This window comes from Brassica napus, chromosome A5 (assembly GCF_020379485.1).
Source record: "Brassica napus cultivar Da-Ae chromosome A5, Da-Ae, whole genome shotgun sequence".
NCBI lineage: Eukaryota > Viridiplantae > Streptophyta > Magnoliopsida > Brassicales > Brassicaceae > Brassica > Brassica napus.
In genome coordinates this window covers 27,457,556-27,484,664 of record NC_063438.1, presented here as the reverse complement: position 1 = coordinate 27,484,664, position 27,109 = coordinate 27,457,556, and the positions used below count along the sequence as shown (strand labels likewise).

The 27,109-nt window shown below is 34.8% G+C and overlaps 8 protein-coding genes and 1 long non-coding RNA gene across 10 annotated transcripts; 4 read left to right on the top strand and 5 right to left on the bottom strand.

Moving 5' to 3' along the window:
• Positions 1 to 9,060: 9,060 nt before the first annotated feature.
• LOC125609130 (60S ribosomal protein L22-2-like) lies at positions 9,061 to 10,096 on the top strand. Its single transcript, XM_048780135.1, has 3 exons — positions 9,061 to 9,181; positions 9,472 to 9,710; positions 9,792 to 10,096. The coding sequence occupies exons 2-3, from the start codon at positions 9,481 to 9,483 to the stop codon at positions 9,934 to 9,936; spliced, it is 375 nt and encodes a 124-aa protein (XP_048636092.1). The 5' UTR covers positions 9,061 to 9,181; positions 9,472 to 9,480; the 3' UTR covers positions 9,937 to 10,096.
• Positions 10,097 to 10,225: 129 nt separating this feature from the next.
• Positions 10,226 to 11,394, bottom strand: LOC125609131. Of its 2 annotated transcripts, none has more exons than XM_048780136.1 (3): positions 11,284 to 11,394; positions 10,640 to 10,832; positions 10,226 to 10,490 (listed from the first exon to the last, which is right to left on the bottom strand). In XM_048780136.1, exons 2-3 carry the CDS (start codon positions 10,811 to 10,813, stop codon positions 10,392 to 10,394), a joined length of 273 nt encoding a protein of 90 aa, XP_048636093.1. In that variant the 5' UTR covers positions 10,814 to 10,832; positions 11,284 to 11,394; the 3' UTR covers positions 10,226 to 10,391. The 2 variants fall into 2 exon arrangements, with proteins under 2 accessions (XP_048636093.1, XP_048636094.1); XM_048780137.1 differs by having other exon boundaries at positions 11,237 to 11,340.
• Positions 11,395 to 11,404: 10 nt separating this feature from the next.
• LOC125609127 (transcription termination factor MTERF15, mitochondrial-like) lies at positions 11,405 to 13,033 on the top strand. Its single transcript, XM_048780132.1, has one exon. It carries the CDS (start codon positions 11,620 to 11,622, stop codon positions 12,943 to 12,945), a length of 1,326 nt encoding a protein of 441 aa, XP_048636089.1. The 5' UTR covers positions 11,405 to 11,619; the 3' UTR covers positions 12,946 to 13,033.
• Positions 13,034 to 13,208: 175 nt separating this feature from the next.
• Positions 13,209 to 14,622, top strand: LOC125609129. Its single transcript, XM_048780134.1, has 3 exons — positions 13,209 to 13,440; positions 13,772 to 14,061; positions 14,148 to 14,622. Exons 1-3 carry the CDS (start codon positions 13,356 to 13,358, stop codon positions 14,490 to 14,492), a joined length of 720 nt encoding a protein of 239 aa, XP_048636091.1. The 5' UTR covers positions 13,209 to 13,355; the 3' UTR covers positions 14,493 to 14,622.
• On the bottom strand, positions 14,608 to 16,609 carry LOC106362019 (serine/threonine-protein phosphatase PP1 isozyme 9-like). The gene is made up of 4 exons (XM_013801837.3): positions 16,024 to 16,609; positions 15,339 to 15,898; positions 15,087 to 15,266; positions 14,608 to 14,987 (listed from the first exon to the last, which is right to left on the bottom strand). The coding sequence occupies exons 1-4, from the start codon at positions 16,223 to 16,225 to the stop codon at positions 14,964 to 14,966; spliced, it is 966 nt and encodes a 321-aa protein (XP_013657291.2). The 5' UTR covers positions 16,226 to 16,609; the 3' UTR covers positions 14,608 to 14,963.
• A 233-nt stretch (positions 16,610 to 16,842) lies between these two features.
• LOC125609132 lies at positions 16,843 to 18,636 on the top strand. The gene is made up of 2 exons (XR_007339598.1): positions 16,843 to 18,209; positions 18,336 to 18,636. It is a non-coding gene; the product is annotated as an uncharacterized LOC125609132 (long non-coding RNA).
• A 164-nt stretch (positions 18,637 to 18,800) lies between these two features.
• LOC125609128 (epoxide hydrolase A-like) lies at positions 18,801 to 20,186 on the bottom strand. Its single transcript, XM_048780133.1, has 3 exons — positions 19,601 to 20,186; positions 19,248 to 19,498; positions 18,801 to 19,172 (listed from the first exon to the last, which is right to left on the bottom strand). The coding sequence occupies exons 1-3, from the start codon at positions 20,102 to 20,104 to the stop codon at positions 18,905 to 18,907; spliced, it is 1,023 nt and encodes a 340-aa protein (XP_048636090.1). The 5' UTR covers positions 20,105 to 20,186; the 3' UTR covers positions 18,801 to 18,904.
• Positions 19,647 to 24,259, bottom strand: LOC125609126 (probable pectinesterase/pectinesterase inhibitor 21). The gene is made up of 2 exons (XM_048780131.1): positions 22,832 to 24,259; positions 19,647 to 22,676 (listed from the first exon to the last, which is right to left on the bottom strand). The coding sequence occupies exons 1-2, from the start codon at positions 23,844 to 23,846 to the stop codon at positions 21,841 to 21,843; spliced, it is 1,851 nt and encodes a 616-aa protein (XP_048636088.1). The 5' UTR covers positions 23,847 to 24,259; the 3' UTR covers positions 19,647 to 21,840.
• Positions 24,260 to 24,400: 141 nt separating this feature from the next.
• Positions 24,401 to 27,087, bottom strand: LOC125609125 (pectinesterase-like). Its single transcript, XM_048780130.1, has 3 exons — positions 26,149 to 27,087; positions 25,475 to 25,775; positions 24,401 to 25,259 (listed from the first exon to the last, which is right to left on the bottom strand). Exons 1-3 carry the CDS (start codon positions 26,833 to 26,835, stop codon positions 24,568 to 24,570), a joined length of 1,680 nt encoding a protein of 559 aa, XP_048636087.1. The 5' UTR covers positions 26,836 to 27,087; the 3' UTR covers positions 24,401 to 24,567.
• Between the last annotated feature and the right edge of the window lie 22 nt (positions 27,088 to 27,109).

Here is a 27,109-nt window from a genome sequence, read left to right as displayed (position 1 = left end):
ACGAAAATATTAAATTTTTCGGTAAATGCTCTATAGACGGAAGCCTATGATCTTTAGTGTTGTTTTAAAATTTCTAAACACATTCTACATTTGTATTAATGTATATTAAACTCTCTTTCATGTTACATGGGCGTCTTTTTATTTTTTTCAATTAATTTAGTAAAGCTTCAAAATATTCTCTAAATTGGTGGATTAACCACTATAAAATCGCTATTTTTAGAGAAACAGAGACAACAAAAAATTTTAAACCTCTGTGATCTTCATTATATGTTTGTGAAAGATGCAACTATGCATTAAAACAGTGTTTTCATATTTTTTAATTTTTCTCAAAGTATATGTGTAACCCTTACAAAAATATTGAATGTTTCGGTAAATGCTCTATATATTGAAGCATGTGATCTTTAGTGTTTGTTTTAAATTTCTAAACATATTATACATTTGTATTAATGTATATTAAACTCTTTTTCATGGTACATGGGCATCGTTTTAAGTTTTTGTCAATTAATTTAGTAAAACTTCATAATACTCACTAAATTGGTGAACTAAGCACTATAAAATCGCTATTTTCTAGAGAATCGAAGACAGCAAAAGTTCTAAACCACTTTGATATTCATCATATGTTAGTGAAGGATGCAACTATGAATTAAAATAAAATTTTCATATTTTTGAATTTTTTTCAAAATCTATGTGTTAACCCCTACGAAAATATTGAATTTTTCGGTAAATGCTATATATATTGAAGCCTATGATCTTTAGTGTTGTTTTAAAATTTCTAAACACATTATAAATTTGTATTAATGTATATTAAACTCTCTTTCATGGTGCATGAGTATCGTTCTAAATTTTTTTATTAAAAGTTCATAATGTTATCTAAATTGGTGGACTAACCACTATAAAGTCGCAATTTTCATAAGAAACGAAGACAACAAAAATTCTAACCCTCTTTGATCTTCATCATATGTTAGTGAAGGATGCAACTATGCATTAAAACACTATTTTCATATTTTTGAAATTTTTCACAAAATCTATGTGTTAATCCCTATGAAAATATTGAATTTTTCGGTAAATGCTCTATATACTAAAGCCTATGATCTTTAGTGTTGTTTTAAAATTTCTAAACACATTCTACATTTGTATTAATGTATATTAAACTCAATTTCATGGTACATGGGCGTCGTTTTAATTTTTTTTCAAATAATTTAGTAAAGCTTCAAAATATTCCCTAAATTGGTGGACTAACCACTATAAAATCGCTGTTTTTTAGAGAAACGGAGACAACAAAAATTTTAAACCTCTGTGATCTTCATTATATGTTTGTGAAAGATGCAACTATGCATTAAAACAGTGTTTTCATATTTTTTATTTTTTCTCAAATTATATGTGTAACCCCAACGAAAATATTGAATGTTTCGGAAAATGCTCTATATATTTAAGCATGTGATCTTTAGTGTTGTTTTAAAATTTCTAAACACATTCTACATTTGTATTTATGTATATTAAACTCTCTTTCATGGTAAATGGACATCGTTTTAATTTTTTCAATTAATTTAGTAAAGCTTCAAAATATTCTCTAAATTGGTGGATTAAGCACTATTAAATCGCTATTTTCTAGAGAAACGGAGCAATAAAAGTTCTAAACCACTTTGATATTCATCATGTATTAGTGAAGGATGCAACTATGAATTAAAATAGAATTTTTCATATTTTTGAATTTTTCTCAAAATCTCTGTGTTAACCTCTACAAAAATATTGAATATTTCGGTAAATGCTATATATATTGAAGCCTACGATCTTTAGTGTTGTTTTAAAATTTATAAACACATTCTAAATTTGTATTAATGTATATTAAACTCTATTTCATGGTACATGGGCGTCGTTTTAATTTGTTTCAAATAATTTAGTAATGCTTCAAAATATTTTCTAAATTGGAGGATTAACCACTATAAAATCGCTATTTTTTAAAGAAACGGAGACAACAAAAATTTTAAACCTTTGTGATCTTCATTATATGTTTGTGAAATATGCAACTATGCATTAAAACAGTGTTTTCATATTTTTTAATTTTTCTCAAAATATAAGTGTAACCTACGAAAATATTGAATGTTTCGGTAAATGTTCTATATATTGAAGCATGTGATCTTTAGTGTTGTTTTAAAATTTTTAAACACATTCTACATTTGTATTAATGTATATTAAACTCTCTTTCATGGTTCATGGGCATCATTTTAATTTTTTCAAATAATTTAATAATGCTTCAAAATATTTCCTAAATTGGTGGACTAAGCACTATTAAATCACTATTTTTCTAAAGAAACGGAGACAACAAAAGTTCTAAACCTCTGTGATCTTCATTATATGTTTGTGAAAGATGCAACTATGCATTAAAACAGAATTTTCATATTTTTTAATTTTTCTCAAAATCTATGTGTTATAACCTCTACGAAAATATTGAATTTTTCGGTAAATGCTATATATATTGAAGCATGTGATCTTTAGTGTTGTTTTACAATTTCAAAACACATTATATATTTGTATTAATGTATATTAAACTTTATTTCATGGTACATGGACATCGTTTTTAATTGTTTGTCAATTAATTTAGTAAAACTTCATAATACTCCCTAAATTGGTGAACTAATCACTTTAAAATCGCTATTTTATAGAGAAACGAAGACAAAAAGTTCCAAACCTCTCTTGACCTTCATCATATGTTAGTGAAAGATGCAACTACTCATTAAAACAGTATTTTCATATTTTTTAATTTTTTTCAAAATCTATGTGTTAACCCCTACGAAAATATTAAATTTTTCGGTAAATGCTCTATATATTAAAGCATGTGATCTTTAGTGTTGTTTTAAAATTTCTAAACACATTCTAAATTTGTATTAGTGTATATTAAACTCTCTTTCATGGTGCATGAACATTGTTCTAAATTTTTGTCAATTAATTTAATAAAAGTTCATAATATTACCTAAATTGGTGGACTAACCACTATAAAATCGCAATTTTCTAGAGAAACGAAGACAGCAAAAGTTCTAACCCTCTTTGATCTTCATCATATGTTAGTGAAGGATACAACTATGCATTGAAGCACTATTTTCATGTTTTTGAAATTTTTCACAAAATCTATGTGTTAATCCCTACGAAAATATTGAATTTTTCGGTAAATGCTCTATAGACGGAAGCCTATGATCTTTAGTGTTGTTTTAAAATTTCTAAACACATTCTACATTTGTATTAATGTATATTAAACTCTCTTTCATGTTACATGGGCGTCTTTTTATTTTTTTCAATTAATTTAGTAAAGCTTCAAAATATTCTCTAAATTGGTGGATTAACCACTATAAAATCGCTATTTTTAGAGAAACAGAGACAACAAAAATTTTAAACCTCTGTGATCTTCATTATATGTTTGTGAAAGATGCAACTATGCATTAAAACAGTGTTTTCATATTTTTTAATTTTTCTCAAAGTATATGTGTAACCCTTACAAAAATATTGAATGTTTCGGTAAATGCTCTATATATTGAAGCATGTGATCTTTAGTGTTGTTTTAAATTTCTAAACATATTATACATTTGTATTAATGTATATTAAACTCTTTTTCATGGTACATGGGCATCGTTTTAAGTTTTTGTCAATTAATTTAGTAAAACTTCATAATACTCACTAAATTGGTGAACTAAGCACTATAAAATCGCTATTTTCTAGAGAATCGAAGACAGCAAAAGTTCTAAACCACTTTGATATTCATCATATGTTAGTGAAGGATGCAACTATGAATTAAAATAAAATTTTCATATTTTTGAATTTTTTTCAAAATCTATGTGTTAACCCCTACGAAAATATTGAATTTTTCGGTAAATGCTATATATATTGAAGCCTATGATCTTTAGTGTTGTTTTAAAATTTCTAAACACATTATAAATTTGTATTAATGTATATTAAACTCTCTTTCATGGTGCATGAGTATCGTTCTAAATTTTTTTTATTAAAAGTTCATAATGTTATCTAAATTGGTGGACTAACCACTATAAAGTCGCAATTTTCATAAGAAACGAAGACAACAAAAATTCTAACCCTCTTTGATCTTCATCATATGTTAGTGAAGGATGCAACTATGCATTAAAACACTATTTTCATATTTTTGAAATTTTTCACAAAATCTATGTGTTAATCCCTATGAAAATATTGAATTTTTCGGTAAATGCTCTATATACTAAAGCCTATGATCTTTAGTGTTGTTTTAAAATTTCTAAACACATTCTACATTTGTATTAATGTATATTAAACTCAATTTCATGGTACATGGGCGTCGTTTTAATTTTTTTTCAAATAATTTAGTAAAGCTTCAAAATATTCCCTAAATTGGTGGACTAACCACTATAAAATCGCTGTTTTTTAGAGAAACGGAGACAACAAAAATTTTAAACCTCTGTGATCTTCATTATATGTTTGTGAAAGATGCAACTATGCATTAAAACAGTGTTTTCATATTTTTTAATTTTTCTCAAATTATATGTGTAACCCCAACGAAAATATTGAATGTTTCGGAAAATGCTCTATATATTTAAGCATGTGATCTTTAGTGTTGTTTTAAAATTTCTAAACACATTCTACATTTGTATTTATGTATATTAAACTCTCTTTCATGGTAAATGGACATCGTTTTAATTTTTTCAATTAATTTAGTAAAGCTTCAAAATATTCTCTAAATTGGTGGATTAAGCACTATTAAATCGCTATTTTCTAGAGAAACGGAGCAATAAAAGTTCTAAACCACTTTGATATTCATCATGTATTAGTGAAGGATGCAACTATGAATTAAAATAGAATTTTTCATATTTTTGAATTTTTCTCAAAATCTCTGTGTTAACCTCTACAAAAATATTGAATATTTCGGTAAATGCTATATATATTGAAGCCTACGATCTTTAGTGTTGTTTTAAAATTTATAAACACATTCTAAATTTGTATTAATGTATATTAAACTCTCTTTCATGGTGCATGAGCATTGTTCTAAATTTTTGTCAATTAATTTAATAAAAGTTCATAATATTACCTAAATTGGTGGATAGAAAATCGCAATTTTCTAGAGAAACGAAGACAACAAAAGTTCTAAACCTCTGTGATCTTCATTATATGTCTGTGAAAGATGCAACTATGCATTAAAACAGAATTTTCATATTTTTGAATTTTTCTCAAAATCTATGTGTTAACCTCTACGAAAATATTGAATTTTCGGTAAATGCTCTATATATTGAAGCATGTGATCTTTAGTGTTGCTTTAAAATTTCTAAACATATTATATATTTGTATTAATGTATATTAAACTCTCTTTCATGGTACATGGGAATCGTTTTAATTTTTTTGTCAATAAATTTAGTAAAACTTCATAATACTCCATAAATTGGTGAACTAATCACTATAAAATTGCTATTTTAAAGAGAAACGAAGACAAAAAAAAGTTCCAAACCTCTTTGATCTTCATCATATGTTAGTGAAAGATGCAACTACTCATTAAAACTGTATTTTCATATTTTTATTTTTTTTAAAAAATATATGTGTTAACCCCTACGAAAATATTGAATTTTCGGTAAATGCTCTATATATTGAAGCATGTGATCTGTAGTGTTGTTTTAAAATTTCTAAACACATTCTACATTTGTATTAATGTATATTAAACTCGCTTTCATGGAAAATGGACATCGTTTTAATTTTTTCTATTAATTTAGTAAAGCTTCAAAATATTCTCTAAATTGGTGGATTAAGCACTATTAAATCGCTATTTTCTAGAGAAACGGAGACAATAAAAGTTCTAAACCACTTTGATATTCATCATATATTAGTGAAGGATGCAACTATGAATTAAAATAGAATTTTCATATTTTTGATTTTTTCTCAAAATCTATGTGTTAACCCCTACGAAAATATTGAATATTTTGGTAAATGCTATATATATTGAAGCCTACGATCTTTAGTGTTGTTTTAAAATTTATAAACACATTCTAAATTTGTATTAATGTATATGAAACTCTCTTTCATGGTTCATGAGCATTGTTCTAAATTTTTTTCGATTAATTTAATAAAAGTTCATAATATTACCTAAATTGGTGGATAGAAAATCGTAATTTTCTAGAGAAACGAAGACAACAAAAGTTCTAAACCTCTGTGATCTTTATTATATATTTGTGAAAGATGCAACTATGCATTAAAACAGAATTTTCATATTTTTGAATTTTTCTCAAAATCTATGTGTTAACCTCTACGAGAATATTGAATTTTCGGTAAATGCTCTATATATTGAAGCATGTGATCTTTAGTGTTGCTTTAAAATTTCTAAACACATTATATATTTGTATTAATGTATATTAAACTCTCTTTCATGGTACATGGACATCGTTTTAATTTTTTGTCAATAAATTTAGTAAAACTTCATAATACTCCATAAATTGGTGAACTAATCACTATAAAATTGCTATTTTATAGAGAAACGAAGACAAAAAAAGTTCCAAACCTCTTTGATCTTTATCATATGTTAGTGAAAGATGCAACTACTCATTAAAACTGTATTTTCATATTTTTAAAAAAAATTTAAAATTTATGTGTTAACCCCCTACGAAAATATTGAATTTTTCGGTAAATGCTCTATATATTGAAGCATGTGATCTTTAGTGTTGTTTTAAAATTTCTAAACACATTCTAAATTTGTATTAATGTATATTAAACTCTCTGTCATGGTAAATAGACATCGTTTTAATTTTTTCAATTAATTTAGTAAAGCTTCAAAATATTCTCTAAATTGGTGGATTAAGCACTATTAAATCGATATTTTCTAGAGAAACGGAGACAATAAAAGTTCTAAACCACTTTGATATTCATCATATATTAGTGAAGGATGCAACTATGGATTAAAATAAAATTTTCATATTTTTGAATTTTTCTCAAAATCTAGGCTTTAACCCCTACGAAAATATTGAATATTTCGGTAAATGCTATATATATTGAAGCCTACGATCTTTAGTGTTGTTTTAAAATTTATAAACACATTCTAAAATTGTATTAATGTATATTAAACTCTCTTTCATGGTGCATGAGCATTGTTCTAAATTTGTTTCAATTAATTTAATAAAAGTTCATAATATTACCTAAATTGGTGGATAGAAAATCGCAATTTTCTAGAGAAACGAAGACAACAAAAGTTCTAAACTTCTGTGATCTTCATTATATGTTTGTGAAAGATGCAACTATGCATTAAAACAGAATTTTCATATTTTTGAATTTTTCTCAAAATCTATGTGTTAACCTCTACGAGAATATTGAATTTTACGGTAAATGCTATATATATTGAAGCATGTGATCTTTAGTGTTGCTTTAAAATTTCTAAACACATTATATATTTGTATTAATGTATATTAAACTCTCTTTCATGGTACATAGGCATCGTTTTAATTGTTGGTCAATAAATTTAGTAAAACTTCATAATACTCCATAATTCGGTGGATTAAGCACTATAAAATTGCTATTTTATAGATAAACGCAGACAAAAAAAAGTTCTAAACCTCTTTGATTGTCATCATATGTTAGTGAAAGATGCAACTATGCATTAAAAAGTATTTTCATATTTTTGAAATTTTCTCAAAATGTATGTGTCCCCTACGAAAATATTAAATTTTTCGGTAAACGCTCTATATACTGAAGCCTATGATCTTTAGTGTTTTTTTTTTAATTTCTAAGCACATTCTACATTTGTATTAATGTATATTAAACTCTCTTTTATAGTACATGGGCATCGTTTTAATTTTTTTCAATTAATTTAGTAAAGTTTCAAAATATTTCCTAAATTGGTGGATTAAGCACTATAAAATCGATATTTTCTATAGAAACTGAGACAACAAAAGTTCTAAACCTCTGTGATCTTCATTATATGTTTGTGAAAGATGCAACTATGCATTAAAACAGTATTTCTATATTTTTGAATTTTTCTCAAAATCTATGTGTTAACCCCTATGAAAATATTAAATTTTCGGTAAATACTCTATATATTGAAGCATGTGATCTTTAGTGTTGTTTTAAAATTTCTAAACACATTCTACATTTGTATTAATGTATATTAAACTCTCTTTCATGGTAAATGGGCATCGTTTTAATTGTTTGTCAATAAATTTAGTAAAACTTCATAATACTCCCTAAATTGGTGGATTAAGCACTATAAAATCGTTATTTTATAGAGAAACGAAGACAAAAAATTTCTAAACCTCTTTGACCTTCATCATATGTTTGTGAATGATGCAACTATGCATTAAAACAATATTTTCGTTTTTTTTTTGAATTTTTCTTAAAATCAATGTGTTAACTAACCATAACGAAAATATTGAATTTTAGGGTAAATGCTCTATGTATCGAAGCCTATGATCTTTAGTGTTGTTTAAAAATTCTAAACACATTCTAAATTTATATTAATGTATATTAAACTCCCTTTCATGGTACATGGTCATCATTTTAATTTTTTGTCAATTAATTTAGTAAAACTTCATAATACTCCCTAAATTGGTGGATTAACCACTATAAAATCGTTATTTTCTAGAGGACCGGAGAAAACAAAAGTTTCAAACCTCTTTAACATTCATTATATGTTATTGAAAGATGCAATTATGCATTAAAACAGTATTTTCATATTTTGGATTTTTTCTCAAAATCTAGAAAAACGGAGATAACAAAGGTTTCAAACCTCTTTGACCTTCATCATATGTTAGTGAAGAATGCAATTATGCATTAAAACAATATTTTCATATTTTTGAATTTTTTTTTCGAAACCCCTACAAAAATATTAAATTTTTCGGTAAATTCTCTATATACTTTTCACTCTTCTGATACTATCAGTGCGATTGTTCTGTGTTATTGCACACGAGATACTTATTTGTTGCATGCGAATTTGAAGTTTTGGTTCTTATACTCTCAATGAAAAGAGAAATGTGGAGTTATAGTTTACACATATCAAAAGCTTGGGGTAATTTTGCGATTATTAAAAAACTTGGGGGACGTTAAGGATATTTAAAGAGAATATAAATTAGGGCTGCGAGAGCACTTTAAAAGCACAAAAACCCTTAGCCATTTGCTTTCGTCTCCTCAGCTGAAAATCGCCGCTCATCTGTTCAGACAGTTCCACGATTTGTTCAAGGTACGTCTCTCACTACTACCTCTCCCTCTCTAATGGAAGCGCTCTTCAGTTTCTGAGATTAGACTTAGCTCGCCAGATTTTAAGATGAAATAGATTCTCCCAAATTCGTAGTTTTAGCTCGCGAGAGTGTAATTAACGACGATTAGATCATAAGTTTCGATCCTCATCAGATCTCACTGTGAATTTGAGTTTAGTGAATCTTGAGAATGTGTCTTTGGTGTGTGTATGTGTGTTTATATTTTCATTTTAAGTTATTATTTTAAACACTCTGTCTGGTTTTGGATTTGTAGAGAGGAAAAATGAGTAGAGGAAGTGCAGCCGTTGCCAAGGGAAAGAAGAAGGGAGTGTCCTTCTCCATTGACTGCTCCAAGCCTGTCGATGACAAGATCATGGAGATTGCGTCCCTCGAGAAGTTCCTTCAGGAGAGGATCAAAGTCGGTGGCAAAGCCGGTGCCCTCGGTGATTCTGTCACAATCACACGTGAGAAGAACAAGATCACTGTCACTTCTGATGGTCAGTTCTCCAAGAGGTAACCATACTTGTTCACTCTCTTCTACGTTTTGGTCTTGATATGATGGAAACTGATATGTTACTTTGTGTGTCTCTTTAGGTATCTGAAGTACTTGACGAAGAAGTATTTGAAGAAGCACAATGTGAGGGATTGGCTCAGAGTGATTGCAGCGAACAAGGACCGTAACCTCTACGAGTTGAGGTACTTCAACATCGCTGAGAACGAGGGCGAGGAAGAAGACTAGAAGAACTAAAACTCCTGTTTCCGGTTTTTGTTTCGTTGTTTGCTCAAATACAATTTTATCATCGCCCTTGTGTTCTTTATTGACACATCTTATTTTAGTTTTGTTGGAGTTATTAACTCTTGTTTCAGAGGATTGTTTAAGAAAAATATTTTGGTTATGATTCAAGAATCTGTTAATGAAGATTAAATAACTTAGTCAGGAAAATAATTCAAAGTAATTAATTGGACAGTGGTTAATTATATAATTCAACAATTACTCATGATCATTCTATTGTTGGTTTCGCTTTTTATTTTGTTAAAACAAAAAATTTTGATTCAAGTATTTAACCTTTCAGGCCTCCAATTTATTCGACTGTATTCAGTTGGTATTATTAGCCCATAAACTTTGTTAATCGAAACAAACCAACGAAAAGTAAACCGAACCAATATTCGGTTAGCATGAATCTATCAGTTTCTCTAATCAGAGAGAGTTGTCTGAAGAGGCAAATAACTCTCCACTCCTTTAGCTTCTTCAGCTTGCTGCTTCTCTGCAACAGCCTTCGATAATCCAAACATCTGAAACAAATAAACCCCAAGTAGAAAAGCTAATATTATTAATTAGCCAAATCAGATTAATCTAATCAAAACAAAGAACCTCTGAAGCACAATTATCTAAGTTTTGCTATATGTTATAGGTAGAGATAATGAAGAAAGAGGAGAAGAACCTTCTTGATGGTCTTGTTGAAACAATTCTTGTGATCATCCATGGAGGCATTGATGAATTCATCAATGTGGTCCTTGACGTCTTCTAAGAAATTGGCATCATCCTTGACTATCTTTCTACACGAAGACATGGCTGGCTTAGGCGGGTTTTCAGCTTGAGTATTCTTCGTCTCCATTGTTTGTTGTTAGTTTGTCCTAAAGAGGAACATGTGAATGTAAATATTTAAACTCAACTAAACACGAAACCCAACGGAAACAAGAATCCTGCAGCAATCAGCTACTCAATGTCAGTTTTTCTCAGATTCCGTCAATTGAATACACAACATTGGAAAGCAAACATAAACTTTCCTACCAAATTCCGCCGTGTTACATATCAATCTAAGGAACCGACGATTATGTTAGATCACAATCACATAGGGCTATGTACGAATATAACACATGTCATGAAAAGCATACGAATCAAGACAGCACAAAAACATCATCACGACACAAAAAAAAATCAAGCAAGGTTACAGGCTGAAACAAAACAAAACATAGATGTCGTGAAAATGAGATTCCGACACAGAAAAGAACCGAACAATCAGAGATTCATAACTCACCGACGTGTTATAATAACTGAACAATTAGAGATTCAGACAGAACTCACCGACAACGACGCGGGGATGATAAAAGAGTCTTGACTTGTGGGAGGAGGAGGATCTCTGCTAAGCTAAAACAATCCTCTTCTGTTTGCAATTTTCAGATTACTAAACTACCCCTAATACAATCCTCTTCTTTTTATTCATTTTTGGTCAAAACCGTCATTATATTAAAAACCCTAGATAACCACCGAGAATCTGATCTAGTCGGAAACATTCACCAGATCGGTCGTCTCTGTTTGAAGAGTGAGTTTTCCTCTTCTGAAACTATCTATCTCCAAATTCAAACATCTAGTTCGGTCGGAGATTCTGAATCCTGTCCTAAAAAAACATTACCTTTTGTCATGTATTCTTCTCTGTTACTCCACGGCAAAAAATGTATCGAACTTCATAAATCTTCTACCTTTAGAGTCATCTCAGTGAAGCTTCTTCAAAAGGAATATCCTTTTCGCAATCCCTTCTCCTCCTCTGCGTCTACTCTTCAATCAGATTCAGTTCTGAATCTTCTCACAAGCTACGGCTTCACATCCACTCAGATCTCCAAAATCATCACCACCTACCCACGCCTCCTCACACTCGATGCTAAGACAACCCTTCTCCCAAAGCTTCAATCTTTACAATCCAGAGGAGCTTCAACCTCTGAACTGACCGAGATCATCTCAAAAGTCCCCAAAATCTTATCCAAGAGAGGCACCAAATCCACCGGATTGTACTTCGACTTCATCAAAGACATCATCCACAACGATGGTAAGAGCTCTCATTCTTCTACTACAACAGGTAAGCAAGGGAACAAGATGAGAAACGTATCGGTTCTGAGAGATATGGGAGTCCCTCAACGGTTCTTATTCACATTACTCGTCTCAGAGAGCCAGCCTGTCTGTGGGAAAGAGAAGTTTGAAATGTCAGTCAAGAAAGTAGTCGAGATGGGGTTCGATCCCGCGACGTCGAAGTTCGTGCAAGCGCTGCACGTTTTCTACGAGATGAGCGAGAGAACGATAGAGGAGAAAGTTAACGTGTATAACAAGTTAGGGTTTAGGGTTGAGGAAGTTTGGGAAATGTTTAACAAATGGCCTTACTATTTGAAGTTCTCCGAGAGGAAGATCACTCAGACGTTTGAGACGCTGAAGAGGTGCGGTTTGGGGGATGAGGAGGTGGTGGCGGTGATGAAGAAGCGTCCGGAGTGCATGCGTGCGTCAGAGGAGAAGATAAGAAGCTGTGTAGAGACTTTTTTAGGGTTGGGTTTTAGCGGGGAGGAGTTTGTGTCGATGGTGAAGTGTTTCCCCACTTGTGTTGGTTTGTCTGCGGAGAATGTGAGGAGGAAGGTTGAGTTTTTGGTTGGGGAGATGAAGTGGGAGTTGAAGGATGTGGTTGGGATACCTCCGGTGCTTGGGTATAGTTTGGAGAAGAGGATGGTTCCTAGGTGTGGTGTGGTAAGAGCTCTTGTGGAGAAAGGAGTGATGAGTGGAAGAGGAGGAGGAGGATATGGTGGGATACCTCCGATGTCGTCTGTTTTGGCGTGTAGTGATAAGGTGTTTTTGAATAGGTTTGTGATGAAACATGGGAGGCTGGTGCCTGAGCTGATGGCTATCTTTGATGGTGATAAGGAAAAGGGCTCACAAGGACGCACTGCAATAAAGAACGTTAAAGGCTTGTGTGTTTCTGTGAGTTGATTCTTGATTTGTTTTGTTCTTTAGTCTCATTATAATTTGTCAAACAGATTTGATATTGATATGGTGAATGTATGAAAAGCTTGTGAGATTGTTTGCTGGTGAAAGAAGTGCTTGAGTTTTGCAGAAGAAGTTTAGTTTGTAAACCGGTTAATAAAATCTAATCAAACCCAATTCAATGAAATCACCATGAACCGGAGTGGTTTTAAGTAAAGCGGAGACTATAAACCTCAACCGAAAGTGTACACTAAACCAGATTGGCATTTCAAGTGTTGTTGTTGTTGCTATATATATACATGAGAAGAGAGGGAGAAACTATTTGAAAAAAAGAAACAGAAAGCAGTAGAGGATTGTTTCTTCTTGAACTCGGCTTCAAGATAATTACTTTTCATCGTAGAGATCAGTGGAGAAAGATGGGAGGATACTTCACGAAGAGGATGTTTCTTCAGCTTCTTACTCTGATCATGTTGCTTCCTCTCTTGATCTCTTCTTCGTCTGGTAAGTATCAATCTTTCAACTCTTTTGCATCAACTTCGTTCGTTATCTTGCATCAAACCCCTTCTGAAACAGAGTATTTGCGATGTTCTACTCGAAAAGATTCGATCTTTCAGTTCCTTTAGACCAGCTCGATTCGTTTTGATCCAATAGAAACAGTTTCAAACTGAGCTGTGAACGCGTGAGATGCTTGCTCTTCATGGTTAAACTTATCGAAATCGTTGCAATGGCAGGACTTGTTCTCTCTGTTTCATGCGTTTAATTTAGCTATCTTGAAAAAGAATGAAACTTTGTTGAATTTTTGAGCGTTGTTGTTGTTCTTCTTCTTCTTCAGGTGCATCAGTTGAAGAAGGACGATTTCAACCATCAGAGTCAGAAGGAAACCTTCCCAAGTTTTCTGATCTAAACCTATGTAACGAGTTCCATGGGAAGACTAGTTGCTCTGCTTCACGGATGCTCTCAGCTGTCCAAAACCTGTCTACTTATGGAGAAGCTCCTAAAGACTGTTTGTATTTGTTTGAGCTTTTGGAATGTTCAAAAACTCTTCCCATTTGTGCCTCCTTCTGTGACAGAGTCTTTGAAGCTTGCTCTGATGCTTACTTCACTAGTGATGCCAGTGATCAGGTAAAAGACCAATGAGGCAAAACACTCTTTGAGAATTCTGAAGTTTTGAGAGAGATCTTTGTGTCTTCTTGTTATGTGTGTGTCAGGTTATAGTACCGTGTGGAGCAAGCGAAAGCATCATCTGCGGGAAAGCTTCTAAATGGGAGACTAATGGCACAGCGTTCTGCTATGCATTGGGTTTCACTGTTCAATCAGCTGATGAAGAGCCTTGTTACGGAAGCAAATCAAGTCTAGAGCCGCCATTGGTGGTGGAAGAAGAACCACTCGTGAAAACTGCGTGGTTTCAATCTCTTCAGATCTATTGGCTAGTAATAGTCATTGTGCTACGAACAGTTTGTTGGCTAGAAATCAGGGGGCGTTATCAGCGGCAGATGCGAGGTTTGATTCAGAGAGAAAGAGTGGTTAGGAACATGAATGGGATTGTTGCCTAAAGAGGAGTTTAAAACTCTCTTTGTTTGAGTTCCTTAGCATAGCATTCAAACATTTAAATAATCTCTGTAAAAACTTTTACTGTACTGACGATTAAGAAAAGTAAGAGCCAAACCATGGAAGTCAATTCTATATTGAAAGATTTTTTAAAAAAAATGTGGTAACTTGATGATGATACAAGAAAAGAGTTATATTAAAGCAAAAGAGGAGGGGCACTCTAAGTTAAACTAGGAAGGAGTAACAAAGAATAAACATAAGAAGAAAAGAAAAAGAAAACAGACCAAAAAGGAGATGAAAATCACAAAGAAGCAACTATACACAAGATACTTGGATAACAACTTTTGTTTTCTTTTTACAGATGCTTCTTCTTTGATGAGCCTTTGAGGTTCTCTTCTCCATTGCAGTTTTACCTATCTTAAGAAAATGCACAGAGTCTAGCTTTAGTAGCTTGTGAAGCTTTTATTAATCGAGTTTCAAGACTTTCCCATTTTAGGTACCTGATAAAATAGTAAACATAAAAAAAAGAAAGCCATGTGTACTTAGGTAAACCAATTGTATCATCAGAAAAATCATTTCTTGGTCTGGTGAAAACAAACCTTCTTGAGAGGGATACTGCTTGAAGATGGGGCAGGTTTCAGAATCTCAAAAGAGCAAACAAGAGATTGGTCCACGCTCAATAATGCACCTGCATTGTCAAACTCTCCACCATAGTTTGGAGCTGAGAATATCGTCACTAATCTCCTTTTCGCAAAAAACTCATACCCATCTTCCACCACCTGCAAACAAACAGACCAAAGTAAATCACAAAGGCTTCTCAAATAATGTCTAGGGGAAGTATATTTTTTTACCTGATGGCCACGGCAAATGAGGTCAAGATCATTTTTATCCAAGAACTCAGCAACTACATCAGCTCCAAACGTACACGAGATACCCCTATCGCTATCACACCATCCTTCATGCTTCTGATCCGGATCCGACCAAAGCAAATCACAAAGAAGACCGTTGTCCGGAATCTCAGTAGGCCTCTGAATCTCCCTAATCTGCTCCAAATTCTCCAGCTCCGGCGACAACCCTCCGTGCATACACAAGATCTTGTCGTCGATGAGGGCGGCAACGGGCAGGCAGTTGAAGCAGTCGGTGAATACCTTCCACAGCCTGACGTTGAACCTCCGTTTGCACTCGTCGTAGAAGCCGTAGATCCTGTTGATCTTCGCGTCCTCGTGGTTGCCTCTCAGGAGGAAGACCTTGGACGGGTAGCGGATTTTGTAAGCCAAGAGGAGGCAGATCGTCTCGAGGCTCTGCTTGCCTCTGTCGACGTAGTCGCCGAGGAAGAGGTAGTTGGCTGAAGGAGGGTAGCCTCCGTATTCGAATAGACGGAGAAGGTCTTGGTATTGTCCATGAATATCACCTGTATTCATAGCCGTATTTATAATATTTCTCATAGTTTGTAATAACATAATAAACAAAAGAAAACATAAAAATATAAATAATCAAAATGAGAATTTTCTTGAGAGAGAGAGGGGGGGGGGGTACCGCAGATGCGAATGGGGGCATGGAGATCGAGGAGGTTAGGCTGAGAGAGGAAGATTTGTCTGGCGTTAACGCAGAGTTGACGGATCTCGATCTCTGAGAGCTGGACCTGTTTGCCTCCTTTGCCTTCTAATAATCTTCTGATGATGTCATCCACCATACTTATCTCCATCATCATCCCTTCTGTTGTCATCGTCGTCGTCATTGTTTTTTGGCTTTGATCCGAAACTTTTTTTCTCACCGGAACCTGAAATTGAAACAAAAGGGTTCGTGCCAAATCAGGGTAGGAACAATGGGTCGTTGATGGGTTAGAGCCTCACTTAGAGGTGATCAGAGAGTCGTAAGCTTTTGTTTTTTTTTTTGTTCTGTTTCGGATTTTCCCGGGAAAGTGCAAGGAACACGAAAGGAAAGAGACAAATTAAAGGGTCAAACACGAGATCTTAATTATACTTTAGAACTGAGAGGATGAAAGTGGAGATTAGAATAGAACAAATCCAAATCTCTTTCTCTCAGAAGAGAAAAATAAAAAAACTTCCAGCTTTAGAATATTGAGGAGAGAGGAAAACAGATGGTGCAGATTATGTCGTGTCTCTCTCTCTTGTCCGAAAATTTTGGGATTAATATTTTTCAACGCAGCTTTCATTTTTAATGGCTATTGGTTATCTTATAATTACAAGTTTCTAATCATAACATAATTAGAAACATGAAAACTATTAGTATGTTCGGGTATTTTTTTCTTTATTAAATTAAATGCAACTTTGAACACTTTCTTAGCCATATATAATGGACATTAGGTAGTCTAATTATGTAAACGAATACATCAATCAGTTGATGATTAATGGATCCAATGATCGTCTTTTGTCCAAGCAAACTATAAAAATGATTAGTTGTCAAAACTCTCAAAGATAGTTAGAAGAAAAGGTAATTAGTGAAACCTTCCAAGGCAAGAATACGTGAGTTAGTGGGCGGTGGTGGAAGATCCAGCCTAAAAGGATGAGACGTGGAGGTTTCTCATTGGAACTGGTCAAAGTAAAATAGTCTTCCGTACAATTTAATGATTTTATACACACATTTATTCCTTTATTTAATTCTGCAAGAAATTTGTATTCAGGTCGGGCGAGAAACCGCGTCTTTTGAAAAGTTCGGTTTTATGGTTAGAGATAGGGAGCAGCACTTTGTACAGTTACATACGTGTGAGATTAATACTTGTATTTGTATATCTGGGTGCCCATCATGTCCCCTCCCTAACATAGTTTTTACTTTTTGATAAAACAAGTAAGATTTCGTAAGCATTTTTTTTAATCAAGGGACCGTAGATAATTAACAATGATAGTTGAACAGAACACCTTCCTTCTTTCTTTTTTTTTTCTTTTGATCAGTTATATTTTTTTGCAATGTATTTAGAACTAGTATGGATCATCTCGGACCCTTCACGCTCTCTGGATGAAAGATGAGCTCAAATCCATCACAATGTCACAACACCTCTTGCTGCTGAAGTCCTAGTGATGCGAGCAGCCCTCCAAGCAGCAGCCTTGCTAAATGTGACCCACCTTCGGATGTTCTCCGATAACCAAACCCTGATCAGGGCCATCAACGTCAAACTCTTCGAAGAAAAGAAGATCTACGGTATCGTGAAGGATATCGAAGCAACTTTCCTTCTGTTTATCGATCTATCTTTCTTTTTTCTTCCAAAGGGTGAGAATTGACAGATTGATGCTTTAACCAAATCCATTCTCAGAAACCCAAATTACGTAACTTGCTAAATTCTTTCTACTTTTTTTAACGAATTATCGTTGAACAAAAAAAAAAGATCACAAACAAAGTCAAGTTAAAAATCAAAATAGATTTAAAGCATTGAAAAACAATTTTTTAACGTATAAACTTAAGAACTGGAAAATATTTAGAGCTAAAGCTGAATAAAACTGTATGTTGAACAGAATACTTCAACTTGATATGATAGCCAATAAATAAATATAAAAAAATTGTGTAAAAAAATCATATAAAAAAGAGAGAATTTGGTTGATGATAGTAGTTTCTTGATGGGCTTATAGTGTTGGGCCCTTAGTGGAAATAAGAAAAAAAAAACCCAACATTGTGAGAAAACACTTAAAAGTTAGTTTCACCACTTCACTCGTAGATGCTACGGCGGCGGCGGCGGCACCACCACATCTCCGGAGAAGGCTACAATGGTAAAATCTTGCCCTCTCTCTCTCTCTCTCTCTCTTTCCGTGTCGGAATTGTCTCTCTTGTAACTTCGATAGTGACATTTGTTTGATTTCTGAGATCATTTCGATCGTGTTTTTTTTTGTTTGCAGGGAATTGATTTGATCGCAGGAGGTAAGAGCAAGAAGACGAAAAGGACAGCTCCAAAGTCCGAAGATGTCTACCTCAAGCTTACCGTCAAGGTCCAACCCTTAAACAAACGAATCTTTTGTCTTATTTTTGAGTGAAATCTTGTTTGACATTTTGTGTAATGAAAAAAATTGCAGCTTTATAGGTTTCTAGTGAGGAGAACACAGAGCAAGTTCAATGCAGTGATCTTGAAGTAACAAGATTAAAAGTAACAAAATGATAATAATTCAAACAAATTAATAGAATTATGAAGATACCATCATAGAAAATTATGAACACTTGGATAACTCATATAAGATTAGACAAACTACAGAGCTAATGAACACTTGCACAGCTTATAGAATAGTGGCGCTTTGCATTTGCTTCCTTCAGACAATATTTAAGTTTACTACATTTTCCAGACTATTCTCTTCTTCAGTAGCACCAAATCCTGCAATTTATATCTTATTCATAATCTGTTCGATCGAAGTACAACATTTGCAAGAACGAGATTGTTATTTGAGAGTCAATAAAACAGACTTCACCAAGAACCCTAAAAGCTTTTGTAGTTGTCCTGAAGCTTGGTAAAGAAGTCATTGATGTGAGCAGTGACCTCTTGAGGTTTCTCTTGGTTGGCAAAGTGACCAGCATCTTCAATCACAACTACCTCCTGAAGATTTGGAACATCTGCAGCAAATCCACCACCGTGAATGTACTCTTTAACCCCCGGCGTGGTGTAAACCATGTCCAAATCACCGGTCATGAACTTCACCGGAACTTGAATCTTTGCCCCGGTCCATGGTGCAGTGAGTTCCCATGTCCTAGCATCATCCAAGAACTGATTAAAAATCTAACTCCAAAAGGCTTTAAAACAGAACTTCATGTGAAGAACTTACAGATCCATGGCTCTGTAGTAGTTAAGTCCACCGGTAAATCCTGTCTTCTTGAATTTGGAGACGTAGTAGTCGAGATCTTCCTTTGAAAACCATTCAGGAAGTTTAACTTGTTCGCAGTTAGGGTTAGGGTTTGCTCCAAAGGGGTTATCCTTAGGTAGAATCGGTGGGCCGAGTTCCCTCCCTATGAAGATGTTCTTCAGAACTCTTCTTGGATCTGCACATGCAATCTCTCTCTCAGCCTTCCCTGGTTCCTGCAAATTCACAACGCTAAAATAAATTAAAAAACAGTTGGATACAACTAAACTATGTGAACTGAATGGTGTAATAATTAATGGTGGAATCTATTATGAAACCTGAAATCTACAAATGTAGTAATCATCTCCAAACACAGCCTTAAACCCTTCAACAGGCTTGACCTTAGGGTTTCTTGGCTTATAAGGCACACTCAAACACACAAAACCCTTAATCTTCTCCGGTCGGAACAAACAGAGATACCATCCGACAATAGCCCCCCAGTCATGACCCACCAGAAACACCTTCTCTTGATCTCCAGAAACACTGTCAATAAGAGCCACGAGGTCACCCACGAGGTGAAGACACGTGTACTCTGAGAAACACTCCGGCGAGTCAGACTCTCCGTAGCCTCGGAGGTCTGGAGCTACGGCTCGGTGACCTAGAGATGATAACGCAGTGATCTGGTGACGCCAAGTGTACCAGAGATCAGGGAATCCGTGGAGGAGAAGCACCACGGTTCCTTCTTTGGGACCTTTCTCGGCAATGTGCATCGTGATGCCATTGACGCTCACCATCCTATGATCGATTCCCTCCATTTCTCCTCTATTTTTTGTTGGATCCATGAATGTGTAGGAGAGTAGTTTTTGTTGTGATATAAATAGAGAACTTAAATGAAATTACTTTAGTTCTGTTGCTAAACTCTTTTACCTACTTTTTTTAGATTGCAGTGCCATTGAAATATGCTTATATATTAACTGTGACAAGTTGAAAAGCCTGTATAAATTAGTATTTACACGATTGATTGCATGTCTTGAGATTACTTGAAATCTGTGAGGTAAATACTATTTTAAATAATAAAATCAAAACTACAACAATTGAGTGACACATTATATTCCAGTTAGTCTACCTAGCTGTATACTTACCAATGTCAAAAGTCATTACAAATGAAAATAAAAGATAATTAAATAACCTTTTCTCCTCAAGATTATCGAAATTCATGTGTATAATTGAAAACAATTTAAAATTTGTCTGAAAAAATACTAAAGAAAGGAGACATGTTATAATGTTGAGCTTCTCAAAAGAAGAGTCCTTCCCAATTGGTGAAAGAGAGAAGTAAAGCGTAGAGATGTAGGTGGTTGAGACTAGGCGTGCATGCAAAACTGCCTTGCAGAAGCCACTTTCCTTTATTTGCCACAATTTGTATGTTAACCCAAAATAAAATATTTTCTATATCAACCTAGAATAGAGTAAATTGTGTATCCAAATTAAATGTTGGTTTTTTTTCAGATCTACTCATCAGCTTAATTTGATTAATATGTCGAAATTTATGGATTTTTCTTTTGAAAAAGCTAGCGTAGAATTCGAAGAATGCAAGGACGGACACTTACTGTCTGACACATTTTGTAAGAAAATATATGCTCTTTTCTTTTCCGCTGATTTGATCACTGCATCTTAGAGACCAGGTTTAAAGTGGAGATAACAAGTCTTTCGTTTGGTGATTTTATCTAATTCCACCACTAGTTGGATTGTTAGAATTGAATAAGAATCAGATAGATCATCGAGAAAAATATAAAGTGGAGAACATCTGGAGGGAGGTTGACCGGATCATGTATTTGAATTCTAGCAATGAGATGAGTAAAAGATGAAAGTGCGAAAAAAACAAAGATGAAAGTGCGGAAATGAAGTGAATGCAGCAGAAGTAAATGAAGTTAGGTGTAACTACTTCTGTTTCCTGAAAATGTCATCTTTCTTCTATGAAAGAAAGATAATCATAACTTATTTTTTGGTGAAAGCAATTTGGTTTCACTATTTATGCCTTCATGCATGGGGGGTGCAAGTTACGTTATAGTAATAATTTATGAATTTCTATTTTCATAATCTTGTCCTGATTCATAAATTGATAAATGTATCATGTATGGAGGAGTATGTGATATGGTGAAATGAATTTAATGAATCACATTCTGAATAACATTGAGTGACCTCTATATTACTTTTTTGCATAGCACTTTTACGATTTGTATCAGCGAAAATAAGTGTATATTTTTCTTAAACATTGTGTTTCATACAAAATAAATAAGCTATTATCTCCAATTCGATTTGCAGGTTTTAATTTCGTTTAGGATACATAAGTAAAAGAAAATTAATTTATCTAAACTATTTCTACATAATCATTGTTATAATTAAGATTTATACACAACATCTTTAAAATACTGTGATATCAAACATGAGTTTAATCTCAACAATTTGGTAGATCAATAATGCTGAATTCCTCAAGTTTGTGCAAATGTTTTTTTGTTTCCAGATTGTCTTGAATTAGAGTAGGAAATAAGCACATTATATGGCATCTTAATCGATCTTTCTAGTTAGACTTTGAAACCATCTTAATAGACCCTTGCGGGGAAGCTGCTGGAGAAACTGAGCCAGCACCACTTGTATCCGTGAAGGAGGAGAAACCTGGAGCAGCTGAGTTGCTGGGGATTGTGGTTGCAGCATTAGGGTTAGCAGCCAAGAGGCCAGGAGTGTACGGTACACCTTTGCCATGAACCCAAACATCACCTTGAATGTACTGATCCGGTGTGAACTTAAGGATCTCTTCGTTGCTCAGTGTCTTAATACCGGGCCAAGTAACCCGGTTTGCAAGGGCTGCTCCAGGTCCTGTGTTCTGTACTTCAGAGTAGAACAATGTGTCGAGGCCGAAGTTTCCAAGCCATGGTTGCCATCCTTGTGGCTGGATAAAATCTGGTATGAAAGTGTTCATGATAATAGTCCTTGAATACTCTTTCCATGGCCTTCCAAGATAGGCTTTGCTAGTTTCCTTGACTGCCAAGTAATCCGGTTCGCCGGCAATCGTGCAACCTTGGAACACAAATCCTGTTGATTCCCTCACGTCTTTGCGACCGTGAGCTGTGATCGGACATGCCTGGTTCGGAAGTGGCTTCCTCACCAACAAAGTGCAGTTCTGGAAAACAGCAGCCGCGTCTCCAAAGAGGAAATCAATGGTGCCTGAGATGGTACAATCACGGTAAAACTGACGGTGGGAGTGAGCGTAGAGCGTGTCTTGGTAACCATCGAATCTACAGTTGAAAAATATGGACTCATCTGATTGAACCCTTATTGCAACAGCTTGATGTTTGATTGCCCCGGCAGTGTTTACAAACCCTATGTTCTTGGCAATGAAGTAGTCTCCAACGATGGCTGCATTAGCATTAACATTATATGACTTCTAAGTACAAATAATCATATATATATACAATGTTCAAAAAATAGTTATACTGTAACTAGACGCTTTATAAGAAATTATTGATTAGGATGTGTAAATCGATTTATAGAACACTGAATATATATCTTACCAACAGTGGCGGTACGGTAGGTAGTGATACCGTCCTTGTAATTTTTGCTACCGGAAATGATGGTTTTCTCGGGACCATCGCCGATGAACACGAGATGAGTCATGCTCTTGTTGACTTGAACGTACTCCTTGTAGATTCCAGCCTTAATGTGAACTACAAAAGTCGTGTTCTTCTTCTTTGGAACGTGCTTCAACGCGTCGTTGATCGTTGCATACTGACCGCTCCCGTCCTGAGCCACAACAATATCAGGCTTTGCGTCGGAGTACTCGGAAGCAGCCTGCAAGAGCCTACGCCCTCGCTGGTTCACCCACGAGGGAATTTCCTGGGCCAAAAGCCGGCAGCTGTTCAGCCCAGGAATATCAATTTGCCCCACGAAATTCGACATTTCGCTGATGATCGCTAGCCCGTTGTGTGTCAACTCGATAGCCGTCTTCAAGGCTTTCTTCATGGTCTCTCCAGCATTCCCTTGCGTGCCTTGAAACCCTTCAAGGCAAGTTTCCTCGTGGCTTATCGCCGCGCTGAGCCAAATCCTCAGATTGATCAAAACCTCGTCGAGCTTGTGGAACTCAAGCTTCCCTAGCTCCTCAAAGGAGTTACTAAGCTCTCCCAACGCGTAATCCATCAGCTCCTTGCACTGATCAAGCGCCATCCTCGTCCTCGGATCCTTCTGAAGATCGATAATCGTCTGAGACTTCTTAGCCGCGTCGGTGATCTGCTTCATCGTAACACTGAACGCTGTCTTAACCAACTCCATCGGGTCGGTCGTGTTATTCCCGTTCTTGATGAGACTATATTCACAAGTCTTTTTGTAATCCGTTGGTGCACATATGTCCTTGACGGCCTTGACTGAAGCCGTTATCTGCCCGTTACTTTCAGAGTCACCTTTACCATCGTGCTTGTTGAGGTTGACACCGACGGTAACGGCGACGACCATGGAGATTAGAAGAACTGAGGAGATTGAGATAATAACATACCTCTTCTTTCTCTTGGAATCATCGTCGTACCCGTACGACATACTGTTTGTTTTTTTTTAAGTTAAAGAGCTGTTCCGTTTGTTCTGAGAAAACGAGATTGTGAGTTTTTATGGACTCTTTCGAAGGTTAAGTAGCTTCCTTAGGAGTGAGCATCTGTTCATAGTTGTCAAGGCGGACAAATTAAGAGTTCGTTACTCTACTTGCTCTGTTTTATGAGGCTTGGCGGGAAAATTGGCTAGTGAGAAATTAATTAGTCTTATTTTAGGGAATTCAAAACTTCATTTTTTGTTTGTTCTACTTTTTCCTCTAAAATCTGAATAACCAGTGTCTTAATCGTGTTTAATAACTACTAACTGACATACATTCTATTTTCTTAGAGAAAAATACAGTTTCCTACAGATATTAGTATGGAGTTTTTTGCCATTGCTTAATCCACTTTTAACATCATTTCCAAATTTGTTTTTATTTGAAGTAATACCTTTTATGTTTATATTCTAGAATAAATATGATAATTTAAAACATTTTTGGGTACATTATAAATTTATAACTAAAGAAATTATGTTTTCTACATCAAATAAATTATGGTTTAAGAAGAAAGAAAACACTGATCAAATACTTATATATATTAAACCTATTATATATATGTGTAGAATAATATGTGTAAATAAATGTTTCTTGTACAAACAAAACAACAAAAAATAATTTTCTTGGAAACTTTGATAAGATTAATATATGGTTTGAATGACCAGAAATCAATCGAGATTACATCAACCCACCGGCATAGGGAACTCCCATGCTCGGCAACCAGTAGTCTCCGACAATAAAGTTTGAGACAGTGAACCAAACAGCTTCAGTTTCATTGATCACATGATAACCGGGCCAATTAACCCGGTTAGCTGTTTCTGAACCTGGTCCGGTATTCATGAACTCCGCATAATACAAAGTCTGTAAAGCGAAATCACCCATCCATTCATTCCATCCCTTAGCATCAATAAACCCATCCATGAAATTTTGCAAGTAAACCGTCCTTGAGTACTCCTTCCACGGCCTACCTAAATACGTCTTAACCGAGAAATTACTTGAAACCAATTCAGCACTCGGTGTTATTCTACAATTTTGTATCGAAATCCCGGTGTTCTGGTTTGGATCGCTCCTGCCTTGAGCAGTTATGGCATTGAATTGTCCTTGAAGTGGTAATCTAGGAATGAGGTTGCAGTTCTGAAGAACCGTTGCTGCGTTTCCAAATATAAAATCTACCGTTCCGTAGATGTCGCATTCTCTGTAAAATTGTCTAAGTGAGTGGACGTAGAGCGTGTCTTGGTAGCCCTCGAAGCTACATTTGTAAAATGCTGACATGTCAGCACTGTTTCGGACAGCAACAGCTTGGTGTTTGGTAGGGCCGGCTGTGTTTCTCACGGTTATGTTCGCCGCCGTGAAGCCTCTTCCGATAACAGCTGAATACAATAACATCAAAATTAGTCCATGTATTTTATCTACTGATGGATATGTGACGTGACATCCAAGTCTCGATTTCTAATAACTTAAAACGCTGTTTACATTCGCTAGCTAAATTTTTAAAACTTAACTACATAATATTCTACATCAGTTTTCAAATGTTTTACATTTTCTTTTACTATTTTAGATGATATCTGGTTTACTGATGACTTACCTAGTGTAGCAGAAGCAAAAGTGGTGGAACCATCAACCACGTTTCTATTTCCGGTGATGATTGTTTTGTCAATGCCGTCACCAATGATCATCACGTACGATTTATTGCTAGGGACCGTGACGTACTCTTCGTAAACTCCAGCCACGACGTAAATCACAAAGTATCCGTTTTCGGATTCTGCCTTCGTTGGCGCAGCAGCTATAGCGTCATTAATGGTTTTATAGGCATCACCATTGATTCCGTTAGGGTTAACGACCACTGTCTTGGCCACCTTTAGACCACCATTGCCTCCAGGAGAAGACTGTAAAATACATAACATTAACACTTTAATTAAAAAGGTATATGCACAAACAAATACTGGCTAAATTAATAGTAAATAAGAAGTCCATCACTTAAGGTTTATCAAAAGCAGTGCATATATGTTTGATATATTAGTCCAAATGGTTACATTAAAAACTACATTAATAATTTTGGCTTCCCGTTTCAGTTTTAGAATTAAAAGAATTACAAAATACTAAAATATTTTTAAAAAAGTAATCTATAAATTTTGATTATTTACGATAATTTTATAATACCACTACGAAATTACTTTCATTTCTTTTCCACAACCCCTATTATGTTACAGAATCTAAGAAAAATGTAAAGTTTATACGATTGGTTGATAGAAATGAAACCTGAAGAAGCTTTCGTCCCAAAACTTTAACTCTCTCGTAAACCATTCTCTCACGTTCCGTCACCTTCACATACGAAACTTCTGGCAACGAAGACTTTTTCTCGTCCTCCGTAAGAATCCTCGGTGGTGGCTTTGTCGCTGAAGCATCAGATGCTATCGGCCAAGCCTCCTTGGACAAGGCAAGAGAAACGCTAATCAGCTTTATTCCGTCCGAAACACGTGTGAGGATATCATGGCGGTCCTTAACAAAATTCTCGGACGACTCTCCGGTGACATCATGAAACGAGCCTAGGCACGTCTCGTAGTTGGTAAGAGCGGCGCTAAGCAACGTGAGGAGATCGTTGACCTCGGAGGTTCCAAGAACGGTCTCCTTGATGACGTTCACACGTGTGAGCTGGTCAACGGTCAGACCGGCTAGTAATTGGCAATCATCAAGGGGTCCTGATGTGGGATGATGCTGGTCGAAGGAGGCGAGAAGGTGTTTAGAAGCTTCTAGAGACTTTAGGATGACAATACTGGCAAATCCTGAAACTGAACCGGGTGACCCGACTGGTAGAACGGATTTACAGACGGGCGGGTGAGGAGTGGATTCACAAAGAGCTTCCAAGGAAGTTAGGGCTTGACAATGAGAAAAGATAGAGAAAAGAAGCAAAGAGATGGCCGTGAACAGAATACTATTTTGAGCCATGGCTACTAAAAAGTGTAGATGTTACAAGTTTACTTCAATATGTTTTAATGTGTATTAATTTATACATGCATGATCCATCTAATCTCTCAGTTTCTAATTTTTTGTTGACATATTTTTAAACGTGCAAACAACAATACATGATTTTTAAAGATATGGCTGTCAACAACAGAATGGTAAATTCATTTCTTTATTCCGAAGGTAAGACCTAAGATTTGAAGTGATTCGTTTGTGTAGGTGGATACTCGTGACTGAATATCTCATTTGAGTTAGTGGG

Bases quoted from the DNA above. Each gene is read 5' to 3' on its own strand.
- LOC106362019 (XM_013801837.3), bottom strand. From the start codon at position 16,225: ATGACGACGACGATGACAACAGAAGGGATGATGATGGAGATAAGTATG. The intron at 15,899-16,023 runs GTACCCCCCCCC...CTATGAATACAG, and splicing joins TGCCCCCATTCGCATCTGCG to GTGATATTCATGGACAATAC. The intron at 14,988-15,086 runs GTTTGTTTTCAC...CTATTTTATCAG, and splicing joins GCAGTATCCCTCTCAAGAAG to GTACCTAAAATGGGAAAGTC.
- LOC125609127 (XM_048780132.1), top strand. From the start codon at position 11,620: ATGTATTCTTCTCTGTTACTCCACGGCAAAAAATGTATCGAACTTCAT.
- LOC125609130 (XM_048780135.1), top strand. From the start codon at position 9,481: ATGAGTAGAGGAAGTGCAGCCGTTGCCAAGGGAAAGAAGAAGGGAGTG. The intron at 9,711-9,791 runs GTAACCATACTT...GTGTCTCTTTAG, and splicing joins GATGGTCAGTTCTCCAAGAG to GTATCTGAAGTACTTGACGA.
- LOC125609128 (XM_048780133.1), bottom strand. From the start codon at position 20,104: ATGGATCCAACAAAAAATAGAGGAGAAATGGAGGGAATCGATCATAGG. The intron at 19,499-19,600 runs GTTTCATAATAG...GTGAATTTGCAG, and splicing joins ACTACATTTGTAGATTTCAG to GAACCAGGGAAGGCTGAGAG. The intron at 19,173-19,247 runs GTAAGTTCTTCA...GGATGATGCTAG, and splicing joins TACTACAGAGCCATGGATCT to GACATGGGAACTCACTGCAC.
- LOC125609125 (XM_048780130.1), bottom strand. From the start codon at position 26,835: ATGGCTCAAAATAGTATTCTGTTCACGGCCATCTCTTTGCTTCTTTTC. The intron at 25,776-26,148 runs GTTTCATTTCTA...TGTATTTTACAG, and splicing joins TGGGACGAAAGCTTCTTCAG to TCTTCTCCTGGAGGCAATGG. The intron at 25,260-25,474 runs GTAAGTCATCAG...TATTGTATTCAG, and splicing joins TTTTGCTTCTGCTACACTAG to CTGTTATCGGAAGAGGCTTC.
- LOC125609126 (XM_048780131.1), bottom strand. From the start codon at position 23,846: ATGTCGTACGGGTACGACGATGATTCCAAGAGAAAGAAGAGGTATGTT. The intron at 22,677-22,831 runs GTAAGATATATA...ATGCTAATGCAG, and splicing joins CTACCGTACCGCCACTGTTG to CCATCGTTGGAGACTACTTC.
- LOC125609129 (XM_048780134.1), top strand. From the start codon at position 13,356: ATGGGAGGATACTTCACGAAGAGGATGTTTCTTCAGCTTCTTACTCTG. The intron at 13,441-13,771 runs GTAAGTATCAAT...CTTCTTCTTCAG, and splicing joins CTTGATCTCTTCTTCGTCTG to GTGCATCAGTTGAAGAAGGA. The intron at 14,062-14,147 runs GTAAAAGACCAA...TGTGTGTGTCAG, and splicing joins CTAGTGATGCCAGTGATCAG to GTTATAGTACCGTGTGGAGC.
- LOC125609131 (XM_048780136.1), bottom strand. From the start codon at position 10,813: ATGGAGACGAAGAATACTCAAGCTGAAAACCCGCCTAAGCCAGCCATG. The intron at 10,491-10,639 runs GTTCTTCTCCTC...TATTTGTTTCAG, and splicing joins TCAACAAGACCATCAAGAAG to ATGTTTGGATTATCGAAGGC.